General features: G+C 40.8%; 1 protein-coding gene and 1 pseudogene across 1 annotated transcript; both read right to left on the reverse strand.

The window, feature by feature from the left end:
• Positions 1 to 391: 391 nt before the first annotated feature.
• On the reverse strand, positions 392 to 5,953 carry LOC119262374 (annotated as a pseudogene).
• A 3,854-nt stretch (positions 5,954 to 9,807) lies between these two features.
• LOC108441967 (E3 ubiquitin-protein ligase TRIM39-like) lies at positions 9,808 to 15,175 on the reverse strand. Its single transcript, XM_037533852.1, has 7 exons — positions 14,730 to 15,175; positions 12,218 to 12,801; positions 12,027 to 12,122; positions 11,085 to 11,318; positions 10,842 to 10,989; positions 10,524 to 10,550; positions 9,808 to 10,423 (listed from the first exon to the last, which is right to left on the reverse strand). Exons 1-7 carry the CDS (start codon positions 14,752 to 14,754, stop codon positions 9,876 to 9,878), a joined length of 1,662 nt encoding a protein of 553 aa, XP_037389749.1. The 5' UTR covers positions 14,755 to 15,175; the 3' UTR covers positions 9,808 to 9,875.
• Positions 15,176 to 16,263: the final 1,088 nt, after the last annotated feature.

The raw sequence follows: 16,263 nt of genomic DNA on the forward strand, positions 1-16,263 counted from the left end.
TTAAATTGTGTGCAATAACTCAAAGGTCCAATAATTTGAACTGCTTTTCACAGTATGTTTCATATTTATTATCACAGTTACTTCCACTTTACTGTATTCGTAAGAATTTAAACATTTACATATTGAAAATTTCTCTTATTTACTTTAAATTATTAAAGTGTTTATTCTTTTACATACATAGTTGCAACTGTAATAACTGCAATTTCCCTCTGGGATCAATAAAGTATTCTGATTCTTATTACAGCCTTCAAACAGCAGAGGGCACCTACATTAACATCTAATGATTCCAACGTGATTCATCAGTCAAACTCATTATTCTGACACTCTGCACTGTAATGTCATCATTGAAATTATTTTGTGACATAAACATGCTTTATTAGAGAAAATCACTTCAATTCTGATGTTTAACAGGTGTGATGATCAGCGGCGCTGAGTTATTATCTCCAACATTGTCAGAGGGGCTGAAATATGGATAGAGTTTCTCAGTGAAAGACTGACCAGTGAAAGAGTAGATATGAGACCTGGCCTCAACATCGTAGAAGGAGACCAGACCCTCCTCATAATCCACAAACACCCCCACCTTCTGGGGGGCCTGTTTCAAGGAGAGGTGGACATAGGCCAAATCTGCTGCTGTATATTCAGTCTCATTTCTCAGAACCACAATCCAGTATCCATCCTCAGGACTCAGTGTAATCTCTCCCTTCCTGTTACTGGACTCTGTGGTCACTCCTAATGTCCAGTCAGTCTTTCCTCTGACCTGAACCTCATAGTAAAATCTCCCTGAGGAGAACCCCTCCTTTCCCAGCACACAGACACAATCATCAAACCTCTCTGGGTTGTTGGGGAGATTCTGTTCTGTGTCTCTACATGTGACCTGTTTTCTATCATCAGACAAGATGAGGAAGGGATTTGCTGTATCAGGATCCAGAGTCATGTCCACTGAGAGAGAAACACATAAACATTAACATTAACATTAACGGAACATTTACTTGTATATACATCTGCAAAGGTTTGGACACCCAGTGTCAAATTTCATGTTTTGTTGATTTTCGAGGTAAAAATAATTCAACACGTTCTCTATAGAGAACACACCTCTGCACATTCAAAATAACAATTACAAAAGGTAAAAAACTAAAATGTGGCCTGAGTAACAGTTATGGAACATTTTTAAAGTTTATGGTATATTTTTTTCCCCCCAAACCCAACAAAGAACAGACCACACACACTAACATTATCAGTAAAATGCCATATTAAATTTGTTCTCTTTAGAGGACGTGATGATTTATTCAACAAAACATTATTTTACTGAAAACATTTGCACTGTATCATGTGATCAGTGAGAGGTCACTCACCTGCATACTGTTCAATTCTCTCCAGTTCTGTTTGGAAATGAATAAACGACAATAACGTTTGTTATTATATTGTAAACTGTACTTAATTGATTACTTGATAAGCATTAAAAACAAAAGAGAATTTTAATATGAAGACCAAATGATATAGTGCAGTAATAAACATGGATGGGTTAAATATCCATATATTATTAAATGTCTAAATGCCTCATTTACTAAACATTCGTATTTGGTATCGGGACCTCAGTGACTTCCTAAACTGTCTTTTCTGCTGAACATCTTAAATATTACTGATCAGTAAATACTTACCAGTCGCATCAAGCTTCTCCATCTCCTTACTGAGCTCTTCCTGAAGCTGAGACAGAGCTCTCCTCAGAGTCTCCACCCTCAGATGAGCGTTAATCCTGAGCTCAGTCCAGTTCTTGGTGGGTGGAGGGCTGCAGAGGGACGGGTAAACCTACAGTCCAGCAGGAGAGAGGAGAAACCCCTCAGCATGGGCAGCGCTGTCCTGTGATGGACTGCATTACTATGGAGAAACAGAGGGACTCTGACCTGTAGGAGGTGGAGGTGGTCCTCAGTGTGGGAGAGCTGCTCCAGCTCAGTGTCTCTCCTCTTTAGCTCAGTGATTTCCTGCTCCAGCTCTTTAATGAACTCTTCAGCCTGCCTCTCTGCTGCTTTCTGCTTCTCCTCCATCACCTCAAGCAGCACCGCCTGGCTTCTCTCAATGCAGCGCAGCAGAGCTCTGAAGACCTCCACACCGTCTGCTTTCTCCTTCTCTGAGCTTTTCTAACAGGCGAGAGTAAAACTAAAAATTGTAATATTAACAAAGCAGGTTTCATACATTGAAAGTACTCAAAATGCTTGACAGACAAAGAACATTTTATCATAAAAGAAGAATAAAGAATAGTAAAGAAAGTAAAATATTCATACAAGGAAGAAAGAAATTGAGTGAAATGTGATATTTTAGTGCAGAAAAGGCCTTTTAATGTAGATTTCTAACTAAAGATATCTGCGGGATGTCTTGCAGGAGAGAATTCCATAGTTTAGAAACAAAGTTAAAATTTTACATTTTAGAAGGTTTTATAATAGCTTATTATACTAGATAAGCAGTAACCAATATATCAAAAGCTCACCAGGTGCAACAGAAATGTAAAGTAGCCTATTGTCTCCATAGGTATAGTGTTGACAGGTATATGCAGGTAATATCACTTCAGAATATTTTCAGACTGTCCAATCTACAACCCCATTTACAAAAAAGTTAGCACGCTGTGCAAAATGTAAATAAAAACAAAATACAATTACATAATCATTAAAAACCCTGTATTTTAGTTGAAAATAGTACAAAGACATAATAACAAATGTTGAAACTGAGTCATTTTATTGTTTTTTGAAAAATATTTGCCCATTTAAATTTGATGCCAACAACATGTTCCAAAAAGGTTGGGACGAGGCAACAAAAGGATGGTAAAGTTGTGTAATGTTAAAAAACAACTGGTGGTTGATTGGTAACAGGTCAGTAACATGATTATGTAAAGCATGAGTATAAAAAGCACCTCAGAGAGGCGGAGTCTTGCAGAAGTAAAGATGATGATGAGTCTGTGAAACTCTGCACAATCAAACAGAGCAACAGTTTAAAAAGAACGTGTCTCAATATAAAATGGCAAAGAACTTTTACTTTTCATCATCTACAGCACATGATATCATTAAAAAAACAGTATTGGCTGGCTGTGATCTTTGCAGCTCAGGCAGCACTGCATTAAAAACAGACATGATTCTGTATTGGAAATCACGGCATGGGCTCAGAAAACCACTGTCTGTGAACTCACAAATGCAAGATAAAACTCTTAAAAAAAAGAACAAACTGTACATAAACAGAATCTAGAAACACTGCCACCTTCTCTGGGCTGAGATCATTTAAAATGGACTGAGGGGAAGTGGAAACATCCTGTGGTTCGACGAATCACATCGGTTAAAGACCACTCAAATGCATACAGTGTGTTGTTAAGAGGAGGTGATGAAACACAGTGGTAAACAAGCCCCTGCCCCAACTTATTTGGAACATATTGTTGGCATCGAATAAAAATGGGCAAATATAAAAAAAAAAAAAACAATAAAATGTCTCAGTTTCAAGATTTGATATGTTGTCTTTGAACAACCCCAACTCTAAAACCATTGGGATGCTGTGTATAATGTTAATAATTGTAAATATAAATAAAACGCAATGACACAGTTCACCGTGCAATCCACAAACTCAGGTTAAAGCAGAAATAATAAAGAAGAAATAATATATAAACAGTATCCAGAAACGCTGCCAACTTCTCTGGGCCCAAGCTCATTTGAGATGGACTAAGGTGAAGTGGAAAAGTGTACTGTGGACCAATAAATAAAAAAAAGTCATGGACAATGTATCCTCCATGCTAAAGACCCCCCAGCTTTTTATTGGTACACAGTTCAAAAGCCAGCTTCCATGATGGTATGGTGGAGCATTAGTGCACATGACATGGGTAACTTGTACATCTGGGAAGGCATCATTAATTCTGAACAAAATATACAGGTATTGGCAACATAAGCTGCCATCCAAACAGCGTCTTTTTCAAAGAAGCCCTTGCATATTTGAGCAAAACAATGCTAAGCTACACTAGCATCCACCACAACAGCATGGCTTTGCAGAAGAAGAGTCCGGAACAGACCTGCACTGATATTGTATTTTCCTAACTGTTCTGTCATTTGTCACTGACAACTTTTACCAGAATAGTTTCTGTAATGTGACCTGAAATGAAACCTGACTGAATTTTTTTCACACAGAAAGACATTGTTGAAATTCAATTAAACAGACAGAATAAAACTAATTCCCTCTCCTTGCTTTTTTCCGAGTATACAATCGCCCACATGTCCGGCCGGATACTGAAGGACGACTGACTGTTGAGCCCTCCTGCTACCCACTTCAGACCAGCTGCCCACGCCCCAGCTACCACCACCTACCTTGGACTAGCTGCCCACCCTACACTGATGTTTTCATAGACTCCTAGCTATTACTACTACTAATACTACTGCTATTAATATTAGTAGTATAATCAATTGGAGGTAGTTTGACCAGAGGAGGATGGGTCCCCCCTGGTGAGCCTGGTTCCTCCACAGGTTTCTTCCTCAGTTCTGAGGGAGTTTTTCCTTGCCACTGTTGCCCCTGGCTTGCCCGCTGGGGGGGTTTTACATTTTTTACATTCTTGTTAAAACTGTCTTTTCTGGAATTCTGTGAAGCTGCTTTGTGAGAACATCCATTGTAAAAAGCACCACAAATTAATTTGATTTGATTTGATTAAGGCTCACCTTGTTGAGCTCTACAGACTGTTTGATTTCCTCAATCTTCTTCAGTCGGTCCTGGATCATCTGCTGAACCGCTGCCTGTGTCTTTTCCAGCTGAGTCTATAAAAAAGGCAAAGTGTAACAATACCATACATTCATTGGAGCAACGTTCCTTATGCACAAAAAAACACACACAAAAAAAAAACAGACAACAGTTAACATTTCTCTAAATGTTCCTCACCTTCTTCTCTCCACTCTCCTCCTCTATAGGAACAGTGCTGTGAGTCTTGTGGTCTGTCTCAGTGCAGAGCTGACACACACACACATCTGGTCGTCTCTACAGAACAGCTCCAGGGGTCTCTCATGTTTCTGGCAGATGTAGTTCTCCAGGTTCTCCACAGGGTCCATTAGTTTGTGTTTCCTAAATGAAGCGATTCTCTCATGAGGTTCCAGATGAGTCTTGCAGTAGGAGGCCATACAGATCAGGCAGGACTTCAGAGCTGCACTTTTTTCAAAGCAGACATCGCACAGCACCTGAGATTTGGTAGGTTTCTCTGGAGCTCTGCTGGATTTGACCTGAACTGACTTCTTGAACTGAGCAGCCAGTCCAGAGATTAAAGTGTTCACAGACATTTCAAGTCTTGTTGGAAATTCTGCCTTACAGACTGGACACTGGCAGCGTGAACTGCTGTCCCAACACTTTTTGAGACAGACCCTGCAGAAGTTGTGTCCACATGGAGTAGAGACTGGATCAGTGAACCCATTCAGACAGATTGAGCACTGGAACTGGTCTTCAGACAGGAGACTGCTGGAGGAAGCCATGACTGATGGAGGAGACACAGAGACACCGTGAGGGAGAGTTAAGACCAAAGAAAATTTCCTACTTTTTTCTTAGTCAATGCATATAAACTATTGTGTTTTTCAATGTTTCTATAAATCAATGTAAACAAAAAGGGACGTTTTAGGAAAAGTACTGATCTTAATTCAGTGACTTTAGTCTGACTGATGAGCTTTACATTCTACCTGTTAATCAGGAATCTGTAGCTGAACAAACGATCACAGCTTCTAATGCTAAACATAACAGACTTTTAATAAGCATTTTAATAAGATTAAAGATAAATAATCTCCAAAACACGAACAACAGTGATGGTAGAAATGATCTGAACAGCTGGATGTGTTTTCAGTAACAGACAGTAAGAAACTTAGACTCATTACCACTTTCACTTTCTCTCCTTTGGTCTGCTTTTCTGCTTCTTCAGAGTTTATCTGTAGAGTTTCACTGAGTTTCCTGACTGGAGAACCTCCAGACTGAAGATATTGTGCAGTTGCAATGAACTGAATTCTGCTTATGAAACAGCTCTGCTTTACCTTGGTCTCTCCTGCGTGACGTCATGAGGCCACTCCCATGTACACATGGTGACAGTTTGTTGTACTTGCAGGTTTTGGCCAGCAGGTGGCGGATATTCACCATCTGAATTACATCATCCCAATATGTTTCTCTAATATATCAAAACAAATATGTAAATATATATGAATCAGTCATTCATCTATGGGAAAATGTGTTAATATAATTTACCAATTCTATAATATATTAAACACTTTATCTTAGTTATGCTCGTTTGCTGAGTATCTGATTTTAATCTCAAAATGTATGAAAAGTGAATGAGCAAGTTTTTCCATAATGCAGTAAAATTCTTTATTAATTAATCTCTAAATTCTTAAGTAAGTACTTTATTTGTGATGTTAACGGGTCATGGTCAAGTTTCAGGATGCCCCCTAGCCGCCTCCCAGTGGAGGTTTACCAGGCACGGCTTACTGGGACTAGACCCCAAGGTCGTCCTAGAAGTTGCTGGAGGTATTATATCATCAGGTTGGCCTGGGAGTGGCTTGGAGTGGCCCGGACTGAGCTGGAGGACGTTGTGGTGGATTCTCTGCTCTCTGAACTGCTACCGTGACCCTGTCTGGATTAAGCAGTTTAAGATGATGATGATGATGATGACTATGGTGGAGATACACAGACTCAATTTCCTCTTAGCAAAATTCACAAATGGTTTAATGAATGCAGTCACAGCTCAAACAACAGCCAGAAATGTTGCTTAACAGTGTGCAAAGGTTTTGGTTCTGTGCCCTCGCTTAGTTTTGAGGACCCTCATATAAAATAAAGTTTTTAATCAAACTATTCATGACCTAAAAGTAACAACACACAAATATATTCTCCTTTATAAAGCTGTTACACTTCCTTAGAGGCACAAGACAAGTCTGTGCTCTGCAACTTACACACAGTGCAGAGTCCATATAGTCCTGCTGTATATCTGATAGTATGCTGATGGTTTGTAGAGACATAGGCAGTGTTAAGTTACAGTGTAAGTGAACCAAATACTTTACTTCATCTCTTTTATGCATTGTTTAGCCTACACAAGGCACACTGTGGAAACACCAGGTTGATAAAAGACGTATTGGATGCCTGCTGGATGCCCCCGACCCAATTCTGACCCCCCAAACTTCCCCACAGCTAGATTACTCTTGATGTTCTGTTCAACAGGAGGATGAAACGCCATAATATCCCAGCTTTAACTATAACCACAACACTGCACGTTTGGAAATATTGGCGAGACTCCAGTGAAAGTTCTACTCTTACAGAATCTGATGGCATCGATTCCAGCCAGTTAACACACATTATTACAAAGCCTGAGTCATTTCAAACTGAACATGACAGCGAGTTCAGTGAACTTCAGTGTCCTCCACAGATCTGAATCCAATAGAGAACGTTTAGGATGTGGCAGAGCAGGAGAATCCAGCTCCTTCTTGAATCCCTGTCACACATAATTCAGGCTGTTCTGAGTGCAAAGGGAGTCCAACCCAGTATCAGCATGATGTTCCTAGCATAGTGGCTGGACAGTGTTCATTAGTGCCTTGGTTGTCTGTTCCAAACAACAGAAACACCAACAGAACTTCAGAACCACTGAAGGAACCACAGAACAATCAGTGTCTTTGTGAGTTGGTTAGCTGGTACCAAAGATGCTAAATTCACTAAATGAAAGTGTTATTACATTAAATCTAAGCAAGCAGAGTCTAATATAAGCTTGACTTTGCTGTTTATCTGTGCTTCTCTTTGATGCTTACAAGGTTCAGTACCGTTATCTTGGTCTCAGCACGCCAGCATTTATTGTTAATTTAATTAATTTATGTCTTTTATTCTCCAGATACGGTTCTAAAAGGAAACAGTGGATACACCAATTCCCGATTTGACTCATTTCCAAAGCCAAAAGCAAATGCAAAGAACATCCGGTTTGGATTGGTCTGTGAGCCTCACCATCAGCTGAGCACAAACACCTTAACCAGATGACTGTGTTCTCAAAGGGGAGTCATTTCAACTATAGTTCACACCATCTTTGTCCCAGTTTGGGGAATTCAGTACTGTGTTTCACTTTGCCGCTGTTGTGGTTTTGCATGTTGCAGTAATCTCACTGATGGAGAAGATGCCAAGAAGTTCACTTATGAACGCATCACTGAATCAGATATTTGATCAAATGAGATTAAGAGTCTGAAACATCTATCAGTAAACTGGAAAACTGAAACTGTGACTGTTCTGTACTTTTCACCTGATGAGTAGTTGTTGAAGTCAGTGAAAAATGCTCGCAGCACTGTAGTGAGCACAGTGAGGTAGAGTTGGGTGTAAATTCTCCACCAGATATATAACACAGAATGCAAATACACCTACACTATATTTCCAAAAGTATTCACTCACCCATCCAAATCATTGAATTCAGGTGTTCCAATCACTTCAATGGCCTCAGGTATATAAAACCAAGCCCCTAGGCCTGCAGACAGCCTCACAAATGCACTTCTGGAAGAATGGTCAAAAATTCCCATAACCATACTCCTAACCCTTGTAGAAAGCCTTCCCAGAAGAGTTGAAGCTGTTATAGCTGCAAAGGGTGAGCTGACATCATATTAAACCCCATGGATTAAGAATGGGATGCTACTGTAATAAACTTGACTCTGGGAGGATTCTGCACTGTTACATCAGGTCTTGCTGGACTGGGCTTTTGTTTATGTCTTTGATTAAGAGGCTCTGCATTCAGAACATTATTGGGTTATGATCACAAAAACACTGTCTGTTATTAAGATTAACTGACCCTTATTAGTCCCACATTGGGGGACTAATAACTCCGCATTTAACCCATCCGTGAAGTGAATACACACACACTAGAGGGCAGTGAGCACCCTTGCCCAGAGCGGTGGGCAGCCCTATCCACGGCGCCTGGGGAGCAGTTGGGGGTTAGGTGTCTTGCTCAAGGGCGCCTCAGTCATGTCCTGTCAGCTCTGGGGATCGAACCACCGACCTTCCAGTCACGAGGCTGATTCCCTAACCTCCAGCCCACAACTGTCCCCCAATATGAATTATTAATAAAATGTTTACCAGCTGCATTGAATGGAATCGGCTTCTTTATCAGCGAATGCTTGTCATGAAAGACTGCTTATAGCTAATCGCTAGTTAGCACGCTAACTCCCTTTACCCTTTACTCTCTCTCTCTCTTGCTCTCTCTCTCTCTGTCTCTCTCTCTCTCTGTCTCTGTGATTTAATTGTAAACTTTAAGCTGTCATTCTTTAAACAGATAGAAAAAAGAAATAAACATGGACAAAATGAATGTAACGTTTAGACACCATGTCCGTTTTATTGTCTTGCACTAAACCATGAAAATCAGTTTGAGTTTTTTTTTTTTTTTAACAGAATACATTTAATTTGATCAGAATAATATTAATGAATTTAAAATTTACTGACATTGGTAGCAATTTGATAAGAGTCCCACTAACAAAACTATAAACTCATAAATATTTACATTCAATATACATGAGTAAAAGGAGCTTTGTGATAAAGAGGTAAAGCGTGAGTTTTAACTGTTTATAAATGAGCTGTGATTCCTACGAGACTCATCAATCACACTGATACTGACACTCTGCACTTTATCATCATTTCATTACAATGACACCAGTGATAAACAGTTAGGACTGCAGTACTGGCTAACAATGGATTGACCCTGTCTAGAGAGTCATTCATTTATATATTTTTATCTAAATTATTATTTCATTCATTAATTAATTGGATATTGTATTTTGAGATTTATTTAATAATATACATTTAGTTGTGCTCTGCAGTGCCACCATGCAACAGTTACTTTTTCTGACATAATAAAGTGGATTTACACAAACATTTAATCTTTATTTCTGAAGTTTAACAGGTGTGATGATCAGCGGTGCTGAGTTTTTACCTCCTTCACTGAGACAGGGACTAAAGTATGGATAGAGTTTCTCAGTGAAAGACTGACCAGTGAAAGAGTAGATATGAGACCTGGACTCAACATCATAGAAGGAGACCAGACCCTCCTCATAATCCACAAACACCCCCACCTTCTGGGGAGCCTGTTTCAAGGAGAGGGGGACAGAGAGAGAATCTGCTGCTGTATATTCAGTCTGATTCCTCAGCAATAATCTCCAGTATCCATCCTCAGGACTCATTGTACTTGCTCCCTTCCTGTTACTGGACTCTCTGGTCACTCCTAAATCCCACTTAGTCTTCTCTCTGACCTGAACCTCATAGTAAAATCTCCCTGAGGAGAACCCCTCCTTTCCCAGCACACAGGTACAACGATCAAACCTCTCTGGTTTATCAGGGAGATTCTGTCGTTTGTCTCCAAGTCTCACTTGTTTCCCGTCATCAGACAGGATGAGGAAGGGATTTGCTGAATCAGGATCCAGAGTCACGTCCACTGAGAGAGAAACACACAGTTTAACCCAATTTAACACTAAACATCACACAATCAAGCAGATTCATATATTTAGTCATGTGATCAGTGAGAATAGACAAACCTGCATATTGTTGAATTCTCTTCAGTTCTGTTTGGAAAAGAATAACGGACAAAAACTGTTGTACTTTGTTTTGTTCATCAAAATGTCTGTTCAGCATGAACCACAAAGCAGCACAGGAATATTAACACCAAATTAATCCGTGAAGAACATAAGGGGGATTTTTAAACACAGAATTAGCCAGAATCCAAGTATCTTAATACCCCCTGTAATAAATATGCATTTCTGGTATTAGAATCCTGATGACTTACTGAAAACTAACATTACTTGTATAAAACAAACCTCATCCTCACGGACTCCTACTGATCAGTAAATACTCACCATGCTCATCAATCTTCTCCATCTCCTTACTGAGTTCTCCCTGAAGCCGAGTCAGAGCTCTCCTCAGAGGCTCCACCCTCAGATGAGAGTTAATCCTGACCTCAGTCCAGTTCTTGGTGGGTGGAGGGCTGCAGAGGGACGGGTAAACCTACAGTCCAGCAGGAGTGAGGAGAAACCCCTCAGCATGGGCAGTGCTGTCCTGTGATGGACTGCATTACTATGGAGAAACAGAGGGACTCTGACCTGTAGGAGGTGGAGGTGGTCCTCAGTGTGGGAGAGCTGCTCCAGCTCAGTGTCTCTCCTCTTTAGCTCAGTGATTTCCTGCTCCAGCTCTTTAATGAACTCTACAGCCTGCCTCTCTGCTGCTTTCTGCTTCTCCTCCATCACCTCAAGCAGCTCCGCCTGGCTTCTCTCAATGCAGCGCAGCAGAGCTCTGAAGACCTCCACACTGTCTGCTTTCTCCTTCTCTGAGCTTTTCTAACAGGAGACAACAATAATGAAATTTCTAATACAGAGCTTTTTGGTGCTGTACAATCATTTTATCAAAATAAAAGGAAAGCAAAAGTCAACGCTTTAGCGTAATGCAGGCTGAGAAATGTTTCTAAAGTTTAACCAATGCTGTCAGTACACAATCTACAATTGAGGTAGCTTGAAGAATAGAAACAATGACTAGCAAAACAAACCATTCATTGCCAGATATAATTTTCTCATTAGTTTGCTGTGGAATTTAACACCATGGATTTTTTTGAAAAATGTCCTATTGGGTGTCCCATGTTCACTTAAAATACAGAAAAGTAGCAGCATGTATGAAGGGGCCCCAGGAAAGACACTTGAGGTACTCCATAAAAAAAGTCACACTTTCCAGATACAAATTAAACAAGAGCAACAAAATACTGTTTAATATTTGTAAAACCACTTCAGAACATTTACAGACAGCCCAGTCTAGTTTTCAACTGTCTAACAGACTGATCTTCAGTTATCTAGTACATTTAATGCACCATAATGTCCAAATGGAGAAGAAATAATATTTTGTTATATTAATGTTCTGGAATTTTTAATAGATTTCACAGTTCAAATTGATTGTAAAGATTGTGCAGTTTGATGATTTGATTTTCATTGTGTTTATTATGAGCATTCAGAAATGCCTGCAGAGTAAATAAGCAATAGGATTCAGCTCAGACTCACTTGATTGAGCTCTACAGACTGTTTGATTTCCTCAATCTTCTTCAGTCGATCCTGGATCATCTGCTGAACTTCTGCCAGTGTCCTTCCCATTTGAATCTGTGATAAATAAACAAATTAGAACAATATCGTTTGAGAATTTCTTTTAATGGAAAAGCAAATAAGGTTAATAATTCTTTCTAAATGTTCTTCACCTTCTTCTCTCCACTCTCCTCCTCTATGGGAACAGTGCTGTGAGTCTTGTGGTCTGTCTCAGAGCAGAACTGACAAACACACGTCTGGTCGTCTCTACAGAACAGCTCCAGGGGTTTCTCATGTTTCTGGCAGATGTAGTTCTCCAGGTTCTCCACAGGGTCCATCAGTTTGTGTTTCTTCAGTTTAGCTGCAGTTTTATGAGGCATCAGATGAGTCTTGCAGTAAGAGGCCATGCAGGTCAGGCAGGACTTCAGAGCTGCACTTTTCTTTTCACAGCAGACATCACAGAGCACCTGAGATTTGGCAGGTTTCTCTGGAGCTCTGCTGGATTTGAGCTGAACTGACTTCTTGAACTGAGCAGCCAGTCCAGAGATGAAGGTGTTCACACGCAGTTCAGGCCTTTTGGAGAATTCCTCTTTACAGACTGGACACTGGCAGCGTGAACTGCTGTCCCAGCACTCTTTGAGACAGACCCTGCAGAAGTTGTGTCCACAAGGAGTAGAGACTGGATCAGTGAACACATCCAGACAGATGGAGCACTGGAGCTGAACTTCAGACAGGAGACTGCTGGAGGAAGCCATGACTGACAGAGGAGAGACAAAGACATAGTGAAGGTGATTTAAGATTGTAGAAAACATCACATTCATAATAATTCTTAATAATAGCCAATAAATGAAACCCTATCATGACTTTCTGGTTTCAGTGTCACTGTCAAAAAAGACATTCTCATGCGTTCCATCTCAAACCCATCGCATCAACATGACTGATCATCTTGACGTTCTACCAGCTGAACCTTAGAGCCCAACCAATAAAGAAAACAACAATATAGAAATATGTCCACATATGCAGTCGTGACTGACTATTTTCTGAATTTCTACAAACACCATTTAATTTTATAGTAAATGAGTCTGGTTTATGTTTATGAACAGAGGCTACAGATCAACATAGTAAAGGAGCTCATCTGTGATCCTGAGTTTAAAGCCAGTTTTTATTCAACTTAAACTTGGAACTAAGTTGTAAATAAATCTGAAACTGAAACTTTGCTTGTGTGTAAAAAGTGATTTCAGAGCCACTCGGTTCTCCCTGATGGAAACTGTTTACCTTCAGTGTTTTGTGCTTCTGATCATTTTAATAGACGTCAGCGTCACTAATTAATGACGTTCTATTAAAAGACTGGTTTACCAAGAGAGACGCTGGAGGACTTTCACCTGAAATGAGTTCATGTAGCCAGTCTGGTTATAAAAATGATAACAGGACATCAGAGCCAGAATTACTCTTTTAGTACTTTTACTTTATACTTAAGTACATTTGAAGGTGAATACTTTAGTACTTTTACTCAAGTGGAGGTCTAAAGGGAGGAACTTCTACTTTTACTGGAGCAATATTTTACTTTGGGGGTCTCTACTTTAACTCCAGTACATGGTTTGTGTACTTCGTCCACCACTGCTCATTACTTATAAGACTGTCCGCTTCCAACCGAACCACTGCTGGTGGGACGCATTTTATGATCAAATGAGGGAAATTCATCAGTGGAGCTGGCTTTATTCTTCTAGCAGCACATCAGCACTGTACTGTCAGTATAATCAGCCTGTTTGAACCTTTGACTCTTTACTGACTGTCATTGCGTTCATATCGTCCCTGCTGCTCGAGCGGTGTCTAAAAATGACAGATGAGCCTTAAAATAACAGTGAAGATCTGTGTTTGATTTCTGTCTGAGCATCAGCAACCTGAGTTAAACTCAAAGTGATAAACTGCTGACACAGAAGCAGAAAATCAAGCAAGGATCAGTGTTATTGCTGTTCACGGATCCAAAAGGCCACAGAGTGCAGTGGGTTCATTTCAAATGAGGCACTAAAACCTTCAAAACTGAAGAGACTCCAGACCAAACAATGACTCCTGTGGGAGCCACAAGAGCGTCTGCAGTGAAATCCAGATGGAAAGCAGCCCCAAATTAGCTGCCCCAAATTTGCTCTTGATATCTTTTTTTGTCCATGTTGTACTTGCTACTGAAATAATAATAATAATAATATTCTTTTGAACATTAGTCAACAGTCTTGGTTACTCGTCTCTCTGCAAAGTAAGCCTGATTGATTCATCTTAGAGCATAATCAGAGTTATTACATCCTTCCACCAGCAGATGGCGCCATATACTAACATCTGCTGTTGCTCACCCTTCTTTTCCCTGGGATGCACACTGTGGCTACATAAGTACACCAAGTAACCAAGTTGACTGAGCTAAACTCCCAGAAAAAAAATATAACACCTTCAAAATTATAAACACGCTCTCACTGATTCCAGGGACGTGCAGTATCCACTTATTTCATCCCCAAACTTCAAACATCTCCAGTATACTGTGGCGTCAGCATAAAGGATGCCATATGTCTGTTTTTACTGAACAGAGCAGAACGGCACTGCAACACAGTGAAACTAACGAGGGAGGTCACCACCGGCCGTTCACTCCCAGTCCTCTTCCAGCTCTGCCAGCACACCAGTCACTCCGGCACCACTCACCTGGGGACTTGCTCAGGCACATCATCTCCTCCTCCAGCACTTGTTCTCTTGGTGATGTAACATCCTCTATGCCTTCTCTTTCCACTGCTATGCTGATGACACCCAACTAATGCTTTTCTTCCCACCTTCTGACACCCAGGTTTCCAGTCACATCTCGGCATGTCAGCTCCTCATGGCTGGCAGCTCAGCACCTGAAGCTCAATCCTAGCAGGACTTTGTCCTCATCATAATTTTGCCATCCCATTCAACAACTCTCTGATTGTTCCATCGGAAGATGTAAGAAGACTCTGTGTGATTCTGCATGGCCAGTTATCGTTCTCAGCTCACATCGCGAACTTGACTCAGTCATGCAGGTTTTTCTTGTCACCTTGAAGATTCAAACCTTTCTCACTCGAGAGGCCACCCAGGTGCTCGTTCAGTCTCTTGTCACCTCAAAGCTGGACTACTGCAACTCGCACTTGACTGGTCTTCCTTTGCAGGTCATCAAGCCTCTGTAACTCATGAATGCAGCAGCACGGCTCGTCTTTAGTCTTCCTAAATTCAGTCACGTCATTCCGCTGACGTGCTCCCTTCACTGGCTTCCTGTTGGTGCCTGCAACAGATTTAAAACCCTGATGCCATTAGACCAGCCCCTCCCTAATGGCAATGGTCAAAACTCCAACTGTACCTCAAACCATTTGAGCTTCAAGTACAGCTCAGCTTGACCCCCAAACCTTAATGTGTGGAAGATGAGCATCAAGACTGTTCTCTGTTCTGGCACCCAGGTGGTTGATTTAACTCCCACTGGTCTTTCATGGTCTTAAGTTAAGTGATACTTTTTTGATCCCACAAACGGAGAAATTCCACCTCCGCATTTAACCCATCCATGAAGTGAAACACCACATACACACTAGTGAATACACACACACTAGGGGGCAGTGAGCACACTTGCCCAGAGCGGTGGGCAGCCCTATCCACAGTGCCCGGGGAGCAGTTGTGGGTTAGGTTTCTTGCTGTCGGCTCTGGGGATTGAACCGGCGCCCTTCCAGTCACAGGGCCAGCTCCCTAACCTCCAGCCCAGGACTGCCCATCACGCCCTTCAAACACAGACTGAAGTCTGTCTCTTCATAAAGCACTTAAGTGAGCACTGAGTTAAATACTTATTGAAATGTATTGTATTGCACTGTGTCTAATTCTGTTTCTTTTCTCTGGGTATCAATATAGGCTTTTGTTTCTAGCAGTGTCTGAGCTCAGGACGAGCTTTCGCTCTAACCTGTTGGTAACCAGCAAAGATAAATTCTCTGGGTAGACAACAAAGCATTTTTGTAAGTTGCTCTGAATAAGATGGTCTATTAAATGCTATAAATGTAAATGTTAAAATGGTTTTTTGGGCACCAATGAAAAATGAGTCTTCAAAACACCCATTGAAAGGGTTTTTTAGGAAACCAACGATGGTTATCCTGTAGACTCCCCCCCAAGAACCGTTTTAGCTCCACAGGCCACTTTTATTTTTAGAGCATAGCAACATTTCTTATGTATAAAGGGGCAGTACAGA

Source organism: Pygocentrus nattereri, chromosome 2 (genome assembly GCF_015220715.1).
Source record: "Pygocentrus nattereri isolate fPygNat1 chromosome 2, fPygNat1.pri, whole genome shotgun sequence".
Classification (NCBI taxonomy): Eukaryota; Metazoa; Chordata; class Actinopteri; order Characiformes; family Serrasalmidae; genus Pygocentrus; species Pygocentrus nattereri.

Excerpts from the sequence above, each read along its gene's own strand:
- LOC108441967 (XM_037533852.1), bottom strand. The coding sequence starts at position 14,754 with ATGATGTGCCTGAGCAAGTCCCCAG. Across the intron at positions 11,319-12,026 it reads AGTCTGTAGAGCTCAATCAA|AAAAGCTCAGAGAAGGAGAA; the intron begins GTGAGTCTGAGC and ends GTCTCCTGTTAG. Across the intron at positions 10,424-10,523 it reads GAGAATTCAACAATATGCAG|TGGACGTGACTCTGGATCCT; the intron begins GTTTGTCTATTC and ends TTTCTCTCTCAG.